This window comes from Heliangelus exortis, chromosome 4 (genome assembly GCF_036169615.1).
Source record: "Heliangelus exortis chromosome 4, bHelExo1.hap1, whole genome shotgun sequence".
In the NCBI taxonomy this organism is placed as follows: Eukaryota; Metazoa; Chordata; class Aves; order Apodiformes; family Trochilidae; genus Heliangelus; species Heliangelus exortis.
This window is the reverse complement of record NC_092425.1, coordinates 21,392,836-21,408,953: the sequence shown is the minus strand read 5'-3', so window position 1 is coordinate 21,408,953 and position 16,118 is coordinate 21,392,836. Positions and strand designations below refer to the sequence as shown.

Genomic DNA, 16,118 nt, shown 5'->3' with positions numbered 1-16,118 from the left:
GCAAGCTGTCAGCTTGCCTCCCACATCTACACAGTGGGAAATTCATACTGAGAGCGAGCTGAGATGCTGGGCAGCTGGGTGGGGGGAGTTGCAGCACCCTCAGCACTACATTTAATCACAAGGCACTTCTGGTGGCTAAACAGCTCAGTGGGACGTGGTCTACACACTGCTCTTGCTGCTCCTTCTGCACTCAAATGAGCTGGAAGTGTCTATCTCCCCATACTCTCAGCTAAAAGAAACAAAGCTAAGACAAACAAACATACGGGAAGGTCAAACCTCTGATGTAGTTTTCAACTTCTAAGTGCATGTGCATTAATACTCTATAAAAGGTCCTTCGTGTGCAACATGAAAGAGGTAAACGCAGACTGGAGGAACTGTGAGCCTGAAGAGGATTTACTGATTGTCAGACAGTACTGAGGAAGTCTCCTAATGTGGAATACAAATATTTAATCTGATTCTCAAATCTTATCTGCTGCCTTTAAGAAGATTAGCAGAAATTCTCTTGCAGCAGACTATGAATTCTGATCCATTTCATGAACCAGGAATATTTTCAAGAAGCAAGGCTTGTGCATTTTAACTAGTTTATTAGCATTCTACTCAAATTCAACAAAGTTGATCAAGATTAAAACCTGTTCAAGGAAGTTAGGTCATTAAAAATCATTACTTGCATGCATATGTGATGCATGTCACACACAGGAACGAATATGTGAAGTATCTTCCCTTTCATGAGACATGAAACATTGAAAGTCTCCACACTGTTCTTGAACAAAAAGCTGACACGAAGATGTTATGGCTGAAAAGTTATTTCAGGGGGAAAAAAAAAAAAGTTTCCTCAAACTGAGAATGTCTGCTCTAGCCTGGAATGAAAGGAGATATCCTAGAAAAAAGGGAAGAATTCATACATATGTCCTTTTTTCTTTCATGGACTGACTAAAAGGCAGACAGCTAATATCATCACTGTGTTTGGTTCTGCCCTATGAATCCACGCAATTGGCCAAGTTTCAAACTTCTCCTTCGCTTTTCCTTTTAAATAAGGTGGCAAGGAAGGGGAAGTACAGCCAGCTGGCTTGCTGCAGTCAGCTTCCCTCCTCCAGAGGAAAGAAAGGCAGCCGTACTTCCCATTTCTTAAATTTCTGCCCAAAAGCTAGGCTGGCAATGTGCCTAATAGCCCAGTCCTAAGTTTTCCCTATGTTCATTCCTAGAAACCTGTGGGTTCCAGTAGGTTCTATCTGAAGTAAGAAGCTTATGGCGGGCTCTGCAGTGGAGGAGGGCAAAGACCTCTGTCATCTCTCCTTCCTCCTGATGATCCAAAGTGAGTTGAGCTGACTGGGGCTCTGCTTCATGGTCAAAAGCCACCCCAGCTGGCTGGTCCTGCAGCCCTGCTGAATGCACAGAAGCTCTGATGGGGCACAGGAATAACACAATGATGATGACAAATACCCATTTTAAAGCAGGGCTGAGGAGCATCACATGTCAGGCAACCCTCAAGCATTTGGCAGGTCTGTGTTGGCTGCTTGAATTCAGCCTGTTCCTGTCTAAAAGGAAGTAATCTGCATTTCAGCACTAAGCAGAGCTTCAGCTAGAAGCAGTCAGCATGATGGAATCAACCCAGCAGCATATATGCTGACACTCCTGCTTTTTTCTCAACAGTCAATTCACAGTGAAGCTACCAGGCATTAACTGAACGTTATCTCTGTGCTATTAGCCCCAGGGCTTTTACCTGAGATGTAAAATATGTCAAATAACTTTGGATTTGTCATGAGTAAAGAGTATGCACACAGTTGGAAAACCTCACTTAACTCAATTTGAGCCTTTAATCTAGACAAGACCTTGATCTAAGGGCAACCCACATCAGTGCCCAGGTGTAGCTTTGTGTGGACTTCTGCTTGCTACCTGAGAAGATAATGTAATGCACCAATTGCACAGGTGAATGTCTGCATCTTTCGTGTAGTCAACAAAAAAAATTAATTATATATTTATGATTAAAAAGTTCAAAGGACATTGCTCTTTTAAAACTCTACATTAATTTCTTGGATTATCTAGAGCAGAAGTACCTCTCTCTCACACAGAACAGTATAGGATTACAAAGACACAGGCCCATTGCCTTGCAAGCCCATGGGAACCCTACATGACAGAACCATCCTCTTCAGCAGGGCACAAGTACTTCTCAACAATTATATCTGCACATAATAACTGCAGTCACAAAATGAGTCTCCCCAACAGCAAAAAGAAAGTGTTTAACAAAGATGCATGCATAATTTTGGGTGAAGTATGTTAGTTTCCAGCTCTCCATATATCTTCTTACGAATTAACCCAGTTGAGAAGAAGATGTATGAACACCCGAGGCAATGCAATAATGCCACAAGTGGATTGCCACAGGACATCCTTCCTAATACAACAGCGGAACTTCAAGTGACCTTCACTGTATTTTCCCTCATACCTCACTGTGTAGCTAGGATGAAGCAAAAGCCCTGAGAAAAGTATGGTATGTGGCCTTACATTTTCTCTTGCTCTCAACTGTAAAATGACAACAGTAACACATCTTTCCCTAAAGCACTTCTGTGATTAGAGACAGAAAACCCTGATGTATTTTCTGGTACAGATGTAGTAAGGTCCCTATACATACCCCAAAATACCCATTGTCCATCAGAGTCTAGAAGCTGGAGAGCAAAAAAACTTAAAAGTTGTAGCAGAAATTATAAATCTGCAATTTCTTAAACTGAGCAGTTGACTTCAGAGCTTTTTCAGACAGGTTTTTGTGCATAAATTCCTAAGGCTTCTAAAGGAAAACTGAAATGATGCTAATTACATGCATATGTGTGCCCTTTGCTATACACGTACAACCCTACATATCTGCTTTCTGGAAAGCCATTACTCCACAACATACTGCCCTAACGGGCCTCATTTCTGAAAACTAATCTCATGTTGCCTCTGCTGCTGCTGCCACCAGGAGTACTTTGTGCCAAGTTCATATGCTTTTAAAGTTATTCTTTCTTCTTTTTTTCATCTTAAGCCACAACACTGATCTTCTGTGCAATATACTCAGTAATATGTAGAATACTTGTTGGCACCAGCAACTACAATATGGCAATTGTGAAAAACTTAAACTATACCAAAAAAATCTTCAGATTAGACAGGTTACACTGGACACTGCCTGTTGAACTTGTTCCTGAATTTCAGCACATATGTTCTTCTCTCAAGCAACACGAGATGACAGGGAAAGGCTGTGGTTACTTGGGGAGGAAGCAGAAACAAGAGAAAGCTGCATCTCCAGATCTAAATGCAGGGCCTGGAGGGTCCTGAGCAACTCCCAGCTGTAAGATGAGTGAGTTTTTAATCACCTGCTGCCTTTCGGCAAGGTGGTGGGTGCTGGAAAGCTCTCCTTTATCTCACAATTTCCAATATCCCACAATTTCCCATTCTAGCTGCTGCTGCTGCTTCGAAGGCTGTGTCATCAGACAGTGTACATATTCTCTGGCACAGCTGAAGTTTTCTCAAGAGATGTAGGCCATGGCAAGAAAATTTTTACTTTCCAGCTCTCTTTTGGCAAAAGCAGAACTTCCCAAGTCAAAGAAAAGATGCTGCCATAAGCAAAAGGCAATATATATGCTGCTGCAAACAAAACTGATTTTAGAGTTCCTCTCCCCTAACCTCCTGCTTCCCCTAAAAAGGAGGAAAAAATAGATTATTCATAACACAGTGCATTTGGTGGCCTAAATATGGGTGTTACCAGATTCCCCACTGAAGCAAAGAGGTCATAACTTGAGAAAGTGAGAAAATGACTTAAGCTTGCATAAGAAAAATTGACCTGGAACAATTAACCTGAAAACGGCATCAAGATGATGTCCCAGAAAGCTCATTTCCAAGAGAAGTTTCAACTAGGAAAAGTTTAGCAGTTCAGAACTGCCAAGAGTAAGTTCTCACATTTACACCTGACACAGAGAATACATTTGGACACACAATACTCTCAGAACTCATCTGTAAAAACAACTGCTTTTTGCTACCATGTTCTCATATAATTTCCTAACCTCCCTATGGAGATGCTAGGAGTAACATGCCACCATATCCAGTACTATTGGCCTCTGCCTCCAGTACAGAGAAAGGAAAACTTTCTTAATGCACTTGTAAAACTAATGTCCTTTGAGAAACGTGCTGTTCTTCCAGGACATTGCCTGCTTCTCACACTGATATCTCATTACCATGCACCACTCTTCATCGTCTTTATGGGCTTTTAATTCACTTTAAAATGGTTTCTTCAATTTTAAACAGTATTTTTAACATGTTTTTTCTTAAATGTGAGAAATAAAATGCCATACTTTATTCTGTCTTTCAATAAAATTGCCTACACAGCTACTTTTGATCTGCGCTTGTTTTCCCTCCCCATTTTCTAAGAAGGTCAAGTTATCTATCTGATGGACCTGTATGGACATGCAGATAAACACAAAAAAAGATTGCAGACTGAAGAAAGAGAGGCATATAAACGATCTTTCACTAACCTTTTGCCAGGGTGGGGAAGCTGAAATGGCCTGTTGGAGGCTGAGGCAAAGGGGACCAAATCGGGCAGCAAATTTGCTCCTGTCACCTGGTAAGCAAGTGAGCAAGCAAGGAGAGCTGGTTGCTGAGAGGGGAGGAGGAGCATACCAGGGTAGACGAGTGATTAGCTGCTAAATTAGAGAATAAGCATCTTAGGAATTGCAAATAACTGTACGCCCTCTGGGAAGTGGAGAGGAAGAGATACTTTCTGCCAAACTGCCCTGAACTGTTTAACATCTGCATTTTTCACTCTACAAGGGTCTCTGCCCCCTCTCACTCATTCCTCCTCGCCAGTCCTCCCGTGTGCCAGCAGGCTTGTTTGCAGCACCTGCAGCCCAGAGCTCTTCCCTGGGAACACCAGAACAGTGAGCAGGAAAGCACAGGGACCTGGGAACACACCTGGGAAAGAGTGCTTGGGAGCCACAGCTGCTCCTGGGCAGCACCCATTCCTGCAAACCTTCCTCTTCAGGGAGTGCCCTCTGTGGCACCTCTGAGCCTTTTCATGGTCAAGGTAGTTGCAATGTTGCCAAAATGCTGAGATTGCCAAAGCTGCTTTGATGGTCTAAGAAAGTCTCCAAAAGCCTGAAGCAAAGGAGACATGCTTAAAACTCCACAATAAAATTTACAAATACTCTTCTAGTGAGGAAAAGTCAACAAACAAAAAACAAACCACAACCTTTGACATGCACCTTTGCTACCCAATTTTCTGTTAGAACATACCTCTCATGACCGTAACACCCTAAAACTTATAATTACGAAGCTGAATGCATTTGCATTATGGGTGAAGGGTTGTGGGTGAAGCAACTTTTAAAAGCAAAATTTCTAGAGTCTTTTCACAACCCGAATCTCAGATGCCATTTGAAAAGCCCAGGGGAAAAAGATTCAAACTCAACAGATTCACACCTGATCAAGAATATGCTGAAGCCAAAACAGCAATGATCCTAATTTTCCATCCATCCTTCATATAGAAGAGATCGTGGGGATTACCAATGAGGACATAGTTCTCCTGTTAGTTCTCAAAACATTTCTGGTTTAATATAATTGTGAAATATAATTGTGAAAATAATCGGACATTATATTTATAGCATTTTTTACCAAAATCTTGCAGGATGTGCTCACAAGATTTGAATGTCACTGAAGCAGATTAATCATAGCCTCACATGAAAATAATGAGTCCTCACGCTGTCTCTGAGTAAAATTAATAGCCTTACAGCACCTCATCCTTTTTTGGACTGCTCTTTCTGTTAATGTTTCCACTCATGGAAGTAACACTTCATTCTCTTTTCCAGCAGACTGTTTCTGCCTTGTTTTCTGTAATCATAATTTACCTCAAAATGCATTACAAAGGAACAGGTCATAGCATCCTCATGCCTCACTGCCTTCTCCAGCGGTGTCCTCTGCCCTGCCCTGTACATGAATCCTTACTCAGTGGTTAGCATTAAGCTTTCATGTTAGTGAGCAGACTGTAGTTCTGCCAGCCTTCAGAGCCTTGCCCAGGTTTACCAAATAATTATGCCTCTGCTAAGTGTTTCTGCTTTAGTTGATCCTAAGAATCAAGTTATATTCTCCTAGCAGAAATGCAAATACATATTCAAGTAAATTTCATCTTCTCCATTACAATTTGTAGTTGTGCAGTCATCTATCGGCTGTTTCCACATATTTCTCTTTCCTGGACTTTTTGCAGCTGAAATTTCCCTTTAAGCACCTATAGTTCTATAGCACAGGAACACCAGATTTATTTCTATACCCCTCTCAGAGCATTTTTTGATAACATAAATGTTACAGGCAGTCTGGCACATCTTCAGCTAGAAGCATCTCTATTCTCTGGATTCTAAGGGGGATTTTGCTTTCCAGTCTAGCCAAACCGACACATTTAAATGACTAAAGTGAAGGGAAAGAAAAAAAGAAGAATAAAGAAAAGGGGGATAAAAAAATAAAAGAGAAAAGGAGAGAAACAGTTCTATAACATAATTGCATACTTATAAATAGCATGTTTTCCATGTGTGTCAGATATCAAATAGTTTAATGGCAACTGATAACTGGCTGGTTTCTGCAATCTGCCAGCAGCTGCTATTTTCAAGAGAACATGAGCTATTCCTAATACCACAGTACAACTGCACTTAGTTGTGTAGGAAGCTTAGATTTTTCAACCAGATGGCAGGTATACGCTATTTTAACAAAAATCCTGTTTTAAGAACAGTGGTCGATATAATGACAGTGCTTGACAAGCCAAGAGGTATAAAAAAGTAGGTAACTACATAATACCATTTAGTATTGCCCTTAAAAAAAATAACATACTTATGAATGGCAACAGATGGGCCAGGCAATCAGGCTGCATGACCTCACTTACTGGGAGAAAAAAAAGTTTTGTTTGTTTTTTTAATTAATTCAGCCTTAATTTCCAATATACTTTAAAAAGTTGGATACGATTTTTTTCTCATGCGTGTATCAAGCCAAAAAGCCTCTGCTCCCTGAGTCAAGCAGGGACAAGAGCTGCTTGGCCACATTATAGTGGAATTAATCCACACAACTGCATTAACACCCAATAGAGGGAAAAAGCCACCTCTTAAATATAGGGTTTGATATGATAACCATGTTGTTAAAGGTCTTTGTATCAGAGCAATGCCTACCGATTAGCAAATGAAGTAGTTCCACCAACATTTCCATTGCAGCAGAAAACTGTTCTGTTTTGCTGCCACCTCTTAAAGAGCAACAGCAAAGAGTTGCTGTGAAATTTAGCTTGCATCTCACAGGAGCAAAGTCACTCTGAGTTTTTTAATAGGCAGGAATTCAAAATTGCCTTAGTCTGGATATTTTATTCCTTTTCCCCGTCCCAGTAACAAACACCAGCCCTTTTTCAAAGATGTGACCCACTACCACAGGACATGGTTTGTACTTACATTGTGTCTGGCGTCCTCTCTTCGAATACAAATGGAGAATCAAGAGAAGTAGACTCTGGCTGAGACTGAGCAGCTCAGCTGAAACACCCCAGGTGATCACTGCAGCCTCTCCTCCCTTCTGTACCAGAGCCTTCCCTTTGTATTCAAGGCTAATTCAAGCGGAGAAGATACGATGTCCTGCCAGTCAAACACACTGAGCATTTGGATCCTCTAAAACCCTACCAAAGCTTTTAGGAGCAGCTGTCTGTATATTTGCTTTTGCCTTTTTTTGGATGTATGCCTATGAGAGAAGGAAACAAACTCTCCTTATATTTCACACCCATTCGCACAACATTTTTTTCAGGGTGTTGCTAAAAGAATAAAAAAAAATCCCAAGCTAGTTCAGCTCCAAATGGCCAACCACACCATCATTTATTTTCTTCTGGTTATACTGACTGGGTTATTTTCCCACACGCTCCTGATGTGGTGAATGACTTGCCTCAGCAAGCAAGATAATGCTTCAGGCAGCAGATTAGAAAATGCAAATGCACAGGGAGTCTAACAGGCACCTCCTGGGCTGTGTTTTGCCAGCAAGGCTTGTCTTTCCATTCTCAGCTGAGGCTTTGGGAGGTCCCCACCTCTCTGAAGGCTTCCATTGGGAATATCAAGCACCAAGTGAGTTGTTAAAACGTACCCAACCCCATGTCTGAAGGCAAATGGCAAGAACAACTTCTGCTAACTCCAAGACACCACGGCTCAGCTTTGCCATTAACCACAGTGACAGCTCACATATCACCTATACAGGCCAGACTATTTCAGCCAGGACACATGTATAGCTTACTGGGAAGAAAGGAGGACATCTTGTGAGCACCACAGTCCCTAATCCATCACTTGGACGTGACTGCAGAAAAACATCAGAGCAAAACAGGGACAGGAAGGGCTGGACTGGTTCTCAACCCCTTGACCAGTGGGATGGTTTTGCTTGCCCTATACCTACCCCCAAAAGAGGACAAGGCAAGTCCTCATTCTTTGCACCCACCTCCTCGTGGCAGAGAGAGCCATGTACAGGAGTTCCAGGCTCACAAGGTCACTGCCTGCACTGCCTCCTAAACAAAAGAGTCTCAGGAATATCTTCTACAGAACAAGAGAACAGGGGCAGGTGTTTACTTCTGACCAACGAACAGCAAATGACCAAAAGTGTCCTGCAACAGGTTTCCCAGCACAGCAGTACTGCCCATGCCCCTGGAGGCTTCCAAACACCCGACTGGATCAAGCCTTCAACAGCCTGGTCTGATCTCACAGCTGCAGCTGGCCCTGCCCTGAGCAGGAGGCTGAATCAGAGACCTGCTGAGGTCCCTTTGTACTTCTCCTGGGATCCTCTCCTGCTTGACCTTCTCACTCAAACCAACACACAGCTGACTATTTACTGTGCAGGCCTGCAAGTCCTCACAAGCCCAGCACCCTTCCAACAACTTTGGGGCCAATTCACTAAAAAGGCACAGTGAAGTACCTTCCTCCAGCTAAGAAGGTCCTCAGACCAATGTTCTCTAAGGGGCCCCCACTGTAGTGCTCCAAACACATACAGAGTCAAGAAGTGCAGAGATAAGCAATTTCCCAGCTATAAAGAAGAATTTTCTAGATTTGTCTGTAAGCTTTTACTGCTCAGTATACAGTTTTTGCTTTGAAAGAAAATCTGTATGAATCTAGCAAGAATAAAACCATCACTTTTATTTAGTATTTAGAATAACTGAAAAACTGTGTCATTTTAAGACGTCAATGGAATCAGGACTGAATTTCCCAAGTGGCATTAATGAAACAATGCTGAGAAGCACCCTGACACCTCTTTTCAACAGGCTTTTCAGTTCAAATTGCAATTATACAGCAATCTGGGTATGAAGATAATTCTGGCACTAAAGGAAAAGTTTTAATAAAACAAAATGCTGGTTTCAGTTTGCATGGAGAACCTGAACCAACAGTATGCCTGAACCATGGAGTAAATCCCAGTGGCTGGGATGGCCCCAGCAGCTCAGGCAGGATGGGTCAGTCAGCTGCACTGTGCAGTCCTCCTGCAGGCCACTGGCTCATGCTGCACTCAAGAGCACAGCCAAGTGGAGACTCGTCCCGGGGCTCAGCAGCACAGCGCGGTGTGATTTCTCCTGGGCAGGAGCACGGCTAGGGACAATGGAGAGGCAAGAACAAAAGTCAGTCCTTCTGCAAAGGCGACCCAAGAGATGCAGCATTTCACTGCACCAAGTGACTCTGGGTTTCTTCCATCTGACTCATGGCCATGTACCAATGCAGCTGATGCATGGCTGTGCAGGGAGAGAAGCCACGTTGCTCCCCGAAGGTAAAGCTCTGTTCATGCTAAAAACTACACCAGTCTGGCTTTCAGGAAAGGTATCTGCCCACTCTCACCAAGGCTATTTAGCTTCCTTCCAGAGCCCAACTCAATACCCTCAGCACCTTGGGAACATCATGCCTAAGCAGCAGCAGTCCCACCAGGGGCAGTGGGATTTATTTACAGGCAGAGTGATGTACTTCAGATGCTCAAAGTCCCCAGACTCCATTTAAAGTTTCAGAGCAGGAGACAAAAGGGAAAAACAGATGAGGAAAAATGAATTTAAGAAAATAAAATAGATGGACAGTAGCCCTGTTATCATTACTGCAGCTCATTTGAAAACTGTACTTTTCCACACTGCAGTCACATTTCCAGTTCCTTCACAGACCTACCTGCAGGGTCCAAACAGTTTGCATCTATCTTTTCCCAACATAGCACATATTATTTGCATCTATCGTGAAAGGGTGGAGAATAGTAGTGCTTAGTGTAAGAAATAAATACATTTAAAAAACAAATCAGTCATTGCTGCCAGTCAGGCAGATGCAAAAGTTGACAAAATACAGCCTTTCATTATTTTTTCATTCCAACCAATGCACAAAATACATGAAATATAAAAGAGTGCCTCACATAGATTTTTTCCAGCTGAATAGAGATTTGACAGTCAAGAACACTGCATTTTTCATATAATAAAATGTGATTTTCCATCAACTGCACCAGTAATGAAAATGTAGCATACTGCACAAACCCTTGAAACACAAGAAGTAGAAGCCAAGGGTGAGGCTGAAAACTGCAAAACAGGGATCCTCAAGGGAAGAGAAGCAGGGGATAGAGGAGAACTGGTCTTCTGCCATTCATTCACTTTTCTATCAATGCCCCCCCTGCAAAAAATCTCCCCGTCTTCCTATTCCTGGTGTTCAATAGGAGAGCAGCCAGAGTAAAACCATCCATCTGGTTCCCATCACAGGAAAGACTGCCTCAGCTAGCTCCTGCAAAAACCTGTCATTAGCAATCAGCATAAGAGAGAGCATGAGAAAATACAGCACAGCTACGACAACAAACCTAATACTCTAATACACTAATCATAACAGAAGTACTCAATTTTGTTGTTTATAAAAATATCATGGGAATCAGAGGGGTCATCCTGGTAGCCTAATTTTATCAGAGAAGTTAATGTACCAGGCAATGCAAATGTTAATTTCTTCTGCCACAGTATTTCCATCAGCACATATTAGAAGCATCTACAGGAGTGAAATATGGCAAGGAAGGATAATTTGATTAAGCTAGTGCAAAACCTTGCTACTCATTAATACATTTGCCTCCTTTTAGCTACAGCACAATAGACATGACATTTAAATCCTGATTTAGCCTCTAAAATCCAAAGGCTAGTGTTTTATAAAAGCTTGGAGAGATGACTATCAAATTGCCCATGTTCTCTCATCCTTTAAGTTCAGCACAACCTTTCCCACCTTCCCCAGCCTTGCCAGAAAGGTAGAGTAATGCCAGCATTTCCACAAATTCCAGAAAGAAACTGCCCTTCTTGCGTATCATTCTTTAAGATCTATTTTACCACTTACTTCTTAATTTCAGGTGACCAGGAAAAAAAACCCAACAAAAGTCAAAACCTCATCCAAACTATACTGTCTATAGCAATACCTTCCATGGCTGTTGCCATTGGGATTAAAAACCTGCAGTGGTATTAGGACTTTTTATTGCTGCACACAGCAGGTTGATGAAAGCATTGCTGCCAGCTGGACTTTTCAGCCCCAACTTTCCCCCCCCTCGGGAACATAATCACGCACACCCCTAATTATTGAATAAAAGTGTCTGTTAATTAATATCCAAAGAAATTAAATCTGACCAGGATCAAAAGTGATCTGCCAGTAGGGGACAGAGAGAGGCAGCAAACTCTAATCCTCTGTTAATCTCTGAAGCTGCCTCAAACCAGACCCTGCAGGAGCTCATCCTCCTCCCCACAGGCAATGCAGACTTCTCACTTGGGGCATTTGTCCAGCTCTATATGAGCCATATTATCCCCCATCACTGCCCCTGCTCTGCTACCTCAATCACACTGTTCTGAAAGACCACACCGGAGTAGGTGAGCATTTCGGGATCTCCAGGAGAGCAACCTGAGATCAGCTCTATGTGACAATAATAGAATCATAGAATGGTTCAGGTTGGAAGGCACCTTGAAGATCATTCCAACCTCCCTGACATAGGCAGGGACAACTTCCACCAGACCAGGTTGCTCAAATCCCTTGAGCCTTAACACCAAATAAGAGCAGCATCACGACTGATGCTTGCATGGCAGCAATCAAAGGCACCATGTTTCTTTTCAAAACCTCTCCTCCCTCCAATCCCCTGTACCCAATGCAGAGATAAGAAATGGGAAAGAAACCTCCTTCAGGAAGAATATGACCATGTCTCTCCCTAAGGATGACACAGCATCAGCTCCCTCATGACTTTCCCCATGCACATCACAGTCACCTGACTTGCCTCTCTGAAGCTTCCTCCTTTTGTCGGGCAGATGCAGATCTAATGATGAGTGAATAACAGCTCTTTCTTCCTCCTTTCAGGAAACTATTTCCCCCTTTGTTTCTCTTGTATCCTTCCTGCAGTATTTAGCTCCAAACATTAATGACCCATTTAAGATGGGGAAGCAACTTCTAGGAATGACTTGCCCTGGGCTATTCCATGGGTTGCTCAGAAGTGAAATTTCATAATTTATACTGTCTTCAGTCAAAGAGGAATATTCTCAGGACCAAAGCACTGCTAAACACAGAGATGGAAATGGAGGGAGATTTTCTTTGTCCTATTCTCTCTTGCACTTTTTGCCATAGTTAATATCCAAGTGCTTCAGAAAGTAAACATCACTGGAAGGTCAGAGCTGAGCAACCATCCCAAGTCTGCTCAAATTTTCTACCAGATAATCAACATGAAACTTTTGAAAATGTCTTCCCTTTCACCCCGTCCCCCTTGACTCTGTGGGACAGGGACATTTGCCTCTCAGCCCATTATGCTGAAGCTAAGACAAGCCCCTCCAAAGGGTCAGACAGGCATCAGTGCCCCAGCCTAGGATGGGACCACAGGAGAGGGGCAAGGAGGCAGCAGAGCTGCAGGAGCCTGTCCAGTGCCAACCCTTATCCCTGACCTGGCTGTGCTACATCATATCATACCTCCTGCCCTTCACTCCTGCTATCTTGGCTTGACACTGCACACTCACCTTCAGTTTGGTGAAAGGCTGCTGGCTGGTTTGACTCCTTCTGGTTGCTTGATGGATCCCAAGGATCATTCCCCCTCCCAGGAATGAGATGCACAACCGTGGGACACAAGTGGGGACCAGCCATGGGGCACTGCATGTCTGAGAGAGCTGGAGAGCAGGACAAGATGAAGAATGAGGACAGCTCTGTGAAAAACCAGAGGAAGAAGCAGCTTTGAAGGAACAGATATGGTAGCAACAGAAACTGGCCTCTAAAAAAGGAAAAAGTAAAAAAAAAATGTCTGTGGGAAGAGCAACCCAGCTACTGAAGACCAAGCAGTCAGGATGAGAGAAGAAGCAAATAGGCTACTGATGACAACTAAGAGTTCAATTTCTCTCCTAGACCTCCTATCATAAGAAGGAAAAGGGTGTGTCAAAACCCCCAGGAACCAGAGCTAGTAAAAATGTATCTGTCTTTTAGTCCTTAAAAGTTATAGCTGATCACTTCCCTTTCACCATGCTTCTCACCTCTGAAACATTTTTCCTGCTGTACTTTCATTCTGTAGACTTTTACTTTAAAATAGCAGAAGATACTGTGTATAGGAAGACAGCCTGCTGTTCAGCACAGACATTCAAATCTAAACAATATAAAGACAAAAAAAAAAGCAGAGGGTAAGAGACAGGCAGATGGTGGTGAGCTGTGCAGACAGGCATTGCAGCCTGAGTGTTACTGAAACATGCTGAAGCATGGTTTGCCAGAACTTCTAACTCCCTATTTTTTTAAAAGCTTAAAAATGCAAATACAGAGCCTCACTATGAGGCTAAAAGTTTGGAGCTCAAGCTTCAGTTCAAAACTACATTCCTGATACGGTTGTACTTAAGACTGCAAAAGTATGCATGTATACTGAAAAATCTGATTTGGTGTACCTCTGAACTAAAATTAAAAATTCATTTTGGAGAGGCAAAAAAAACCAAGGGAGAGCACTCTAATGTATGCTTTTCGTCAAATGATGAATTGTTTGTTTCCAAGTGCATAATGCTTGTGATTACATATACCGTATACACTACATTTAAACAGGTAGTGCCAAACAACTGCAAAAATATATCCAGTGATTTTTGCATAAGAAAAAAAAGTATTTTTCTTCTGTTTCACTTGAAATTATTAAAAGGCCCACTGAGGAAGGCTGCAAGGAGAGAGTAAGCACCCAGCGTCACCTTCCCTGAAGATGCTGAGCAACCAGGTTCTGTTCTCTGTGCCCTCCCCAGACCTCAGCAGCCTTCCCTGCATCCCAAATTATGGCAGGGCAGCCCGGATGTGATGAACTACCCTCATTAACAGCAAACTTCTTTGTTTTGATGAGGTAAATGAATAACTATGTTTATGCCCTAAGTGGCATATAAATCACCAAGACATTTAGCCACTTAGCTTAGCACTGTCAAATATACTTTGCAATGGCCAAACATAATCCCTATGATAAATTTACACAGCTGAAGTTTTCAGACCACGAGTAATTTTTGCCGTAAAAACCCTCATGACCGAGGAGATGGATGGGGGGGAAACGTAAATGGGGAATAAAGGAATATAAATACTTCTAATATCAAGGGGCACATATTTCTTGGAGAATGTGACAACCAGAAGCAGAAAAAGATCGAATCACAGACTTGTTTTGGTAGGAAAAGCCCTTTAATATTATGAAGTCCAAGCATTAACCTAACTCTACCAAGTCCACCACCAAACAGTGTCCCCAGGCACACATCTACGCTTCTTTTAAACATCTCCAAGGATGCTGACTCTGCCACTTCCCTGGGCAGCCCACTCCAGCGTTTGATGACCCTTTCAGTGAAGGCATTTTTTCTCATATCCAGTCTATACCTCCCCTGGAACAACCTGAGGCTGTTTCCTCTCATCCTACCAATTGTTACTTGGGAGAAGAGATCGACCGCCCCTCGCTTCAGCTTCCTGCCGTAGTTGCAGAGAGCGGTCAAGTCTCCTCTCAGTCTCCTTTTCTAGAGATTAAAAACCCCGGTTCCCTCAGAGGCTCCTCACAGCCCCCAGCAGAAAGGCAGCGGTGTGACTTTCAGACGGGGCTTTGCTCAGCCTTTGCCCTCTATCAGCGCCTGCCACTGCTGCTTCACCTCAGCTCGAACCCCCAGAAACAGAGAGCCATGGCTCACCGCCTTCCTCCCGCCGATACGATTTTAGCCTTAAAACAAACAAAAAGAAAACCCCAAAACCAGACCCCCCGCTCCCCCCCTGAGCTCTGAGTGCTGAGGGGAGCGGCGCCGCCGCAGCCTCGAGCTTCCCGCGCCTCGAGGGGCCCCTAGCGGCGCGCGCCGCCGCACGGCCCCCCGGCGGGGCTCACAGCGGCACCAAGGGAACTCTCCCTCTCCCTTTCCCTCCTCCTCTCCTCTCTTCTTCCAGTTTCCTGCGACTAAATCTGGATTTGCAACAGGATCTCAGCCATGCCCTACAGGCTGTCAGTGTGCGCCCATCGATTCAGGAACGGGGAAGATGGGCGAAGCTAAGGCCAGGATGATATAAGGGTCAATCAAGGGTTGGACTTGATGATCCCAGAGGTCCTTTCCAACCTGTCTGATTCTGTGAATCTGTGACTTCAGGGCTGTATTTGCTGCATCACAGATGCCCACCCAGTGCTCCCCCCGTGGAGCTACAGATAAGCAAGCAGCAGTCAATCTATCACTTAAAGAAACAGGCTGTAAACACCAAGTTTAGCACAATCGGGCTGGAGTCCCCTTTTTTACTCACAAGCTCAGGCCACGCAGCTTTCAACTAAGCTCCAAAGCCCGTGTTTATGGGTAATATCACTAAATAAGGTTGTTCAGGAGGGAAGGGACTTCGGGAGGCCCCCCGCCTCCTGCTCAAAGCAGGGCCAACCCTGACTTCACATGATGTTGCACTGGTCCTGGTCCATTTGCACCTTGAAAAGCTCCAAGAACAGAGCTCCAAGAGCCCCTCTGAACAATTTGTCCTTGCTTGATTCACAGAATCATGGAATTGTCACAACCAGAAAAGATCTCTGAGATCACCTAATCCAACCCTCCACATTACTGTTATCCTCATGGAGATTTTCTTTTTTTCAGTATTTTGTCAGAAAATCCCATTCCAGTTTGCAACCATTCTCCCTTGGAGCCTGGCTCCATCTTGTCAGTA

General features: G+C 43.5%; 1 protein-coding gene across 2 annotated transcripts in view; it reads right to left on the bottom strand.

The window, feature by feature from the left end:
• The window catches only part of LOC139795946 (storkhead-box protein 1-like), a 68,738-nt gene that overhangs the window by 16,813 nt on the left and 35,807 nt on the right, over window positions 1–16,118 (bottom strand). Inside the window, exons 2-3 of one of the 2 annotated variants that reach the window (XM_071743276.1) lie at window positions 12,971–13,153; window positions 9,121–9,568 (exon numbers count right to left, since the gene is read on the bottom strand). In XM_071743276.1, coding sequence (XP_071599377.1) covers window positions 9,453–9,568; window positions 12,971–13,153 — 299 coding nt within the window. In that variant the 3' untranslated portion in view covers window positions 9,121–9,452. Of the gene's footprint in view, window positions 1–9,120; window positions 9,569–12,970; window positions 13,154–16,118 lie in introns of those variants that run through there. The other variant, XM_071743274.1, reaches the window with a different exon arrangement.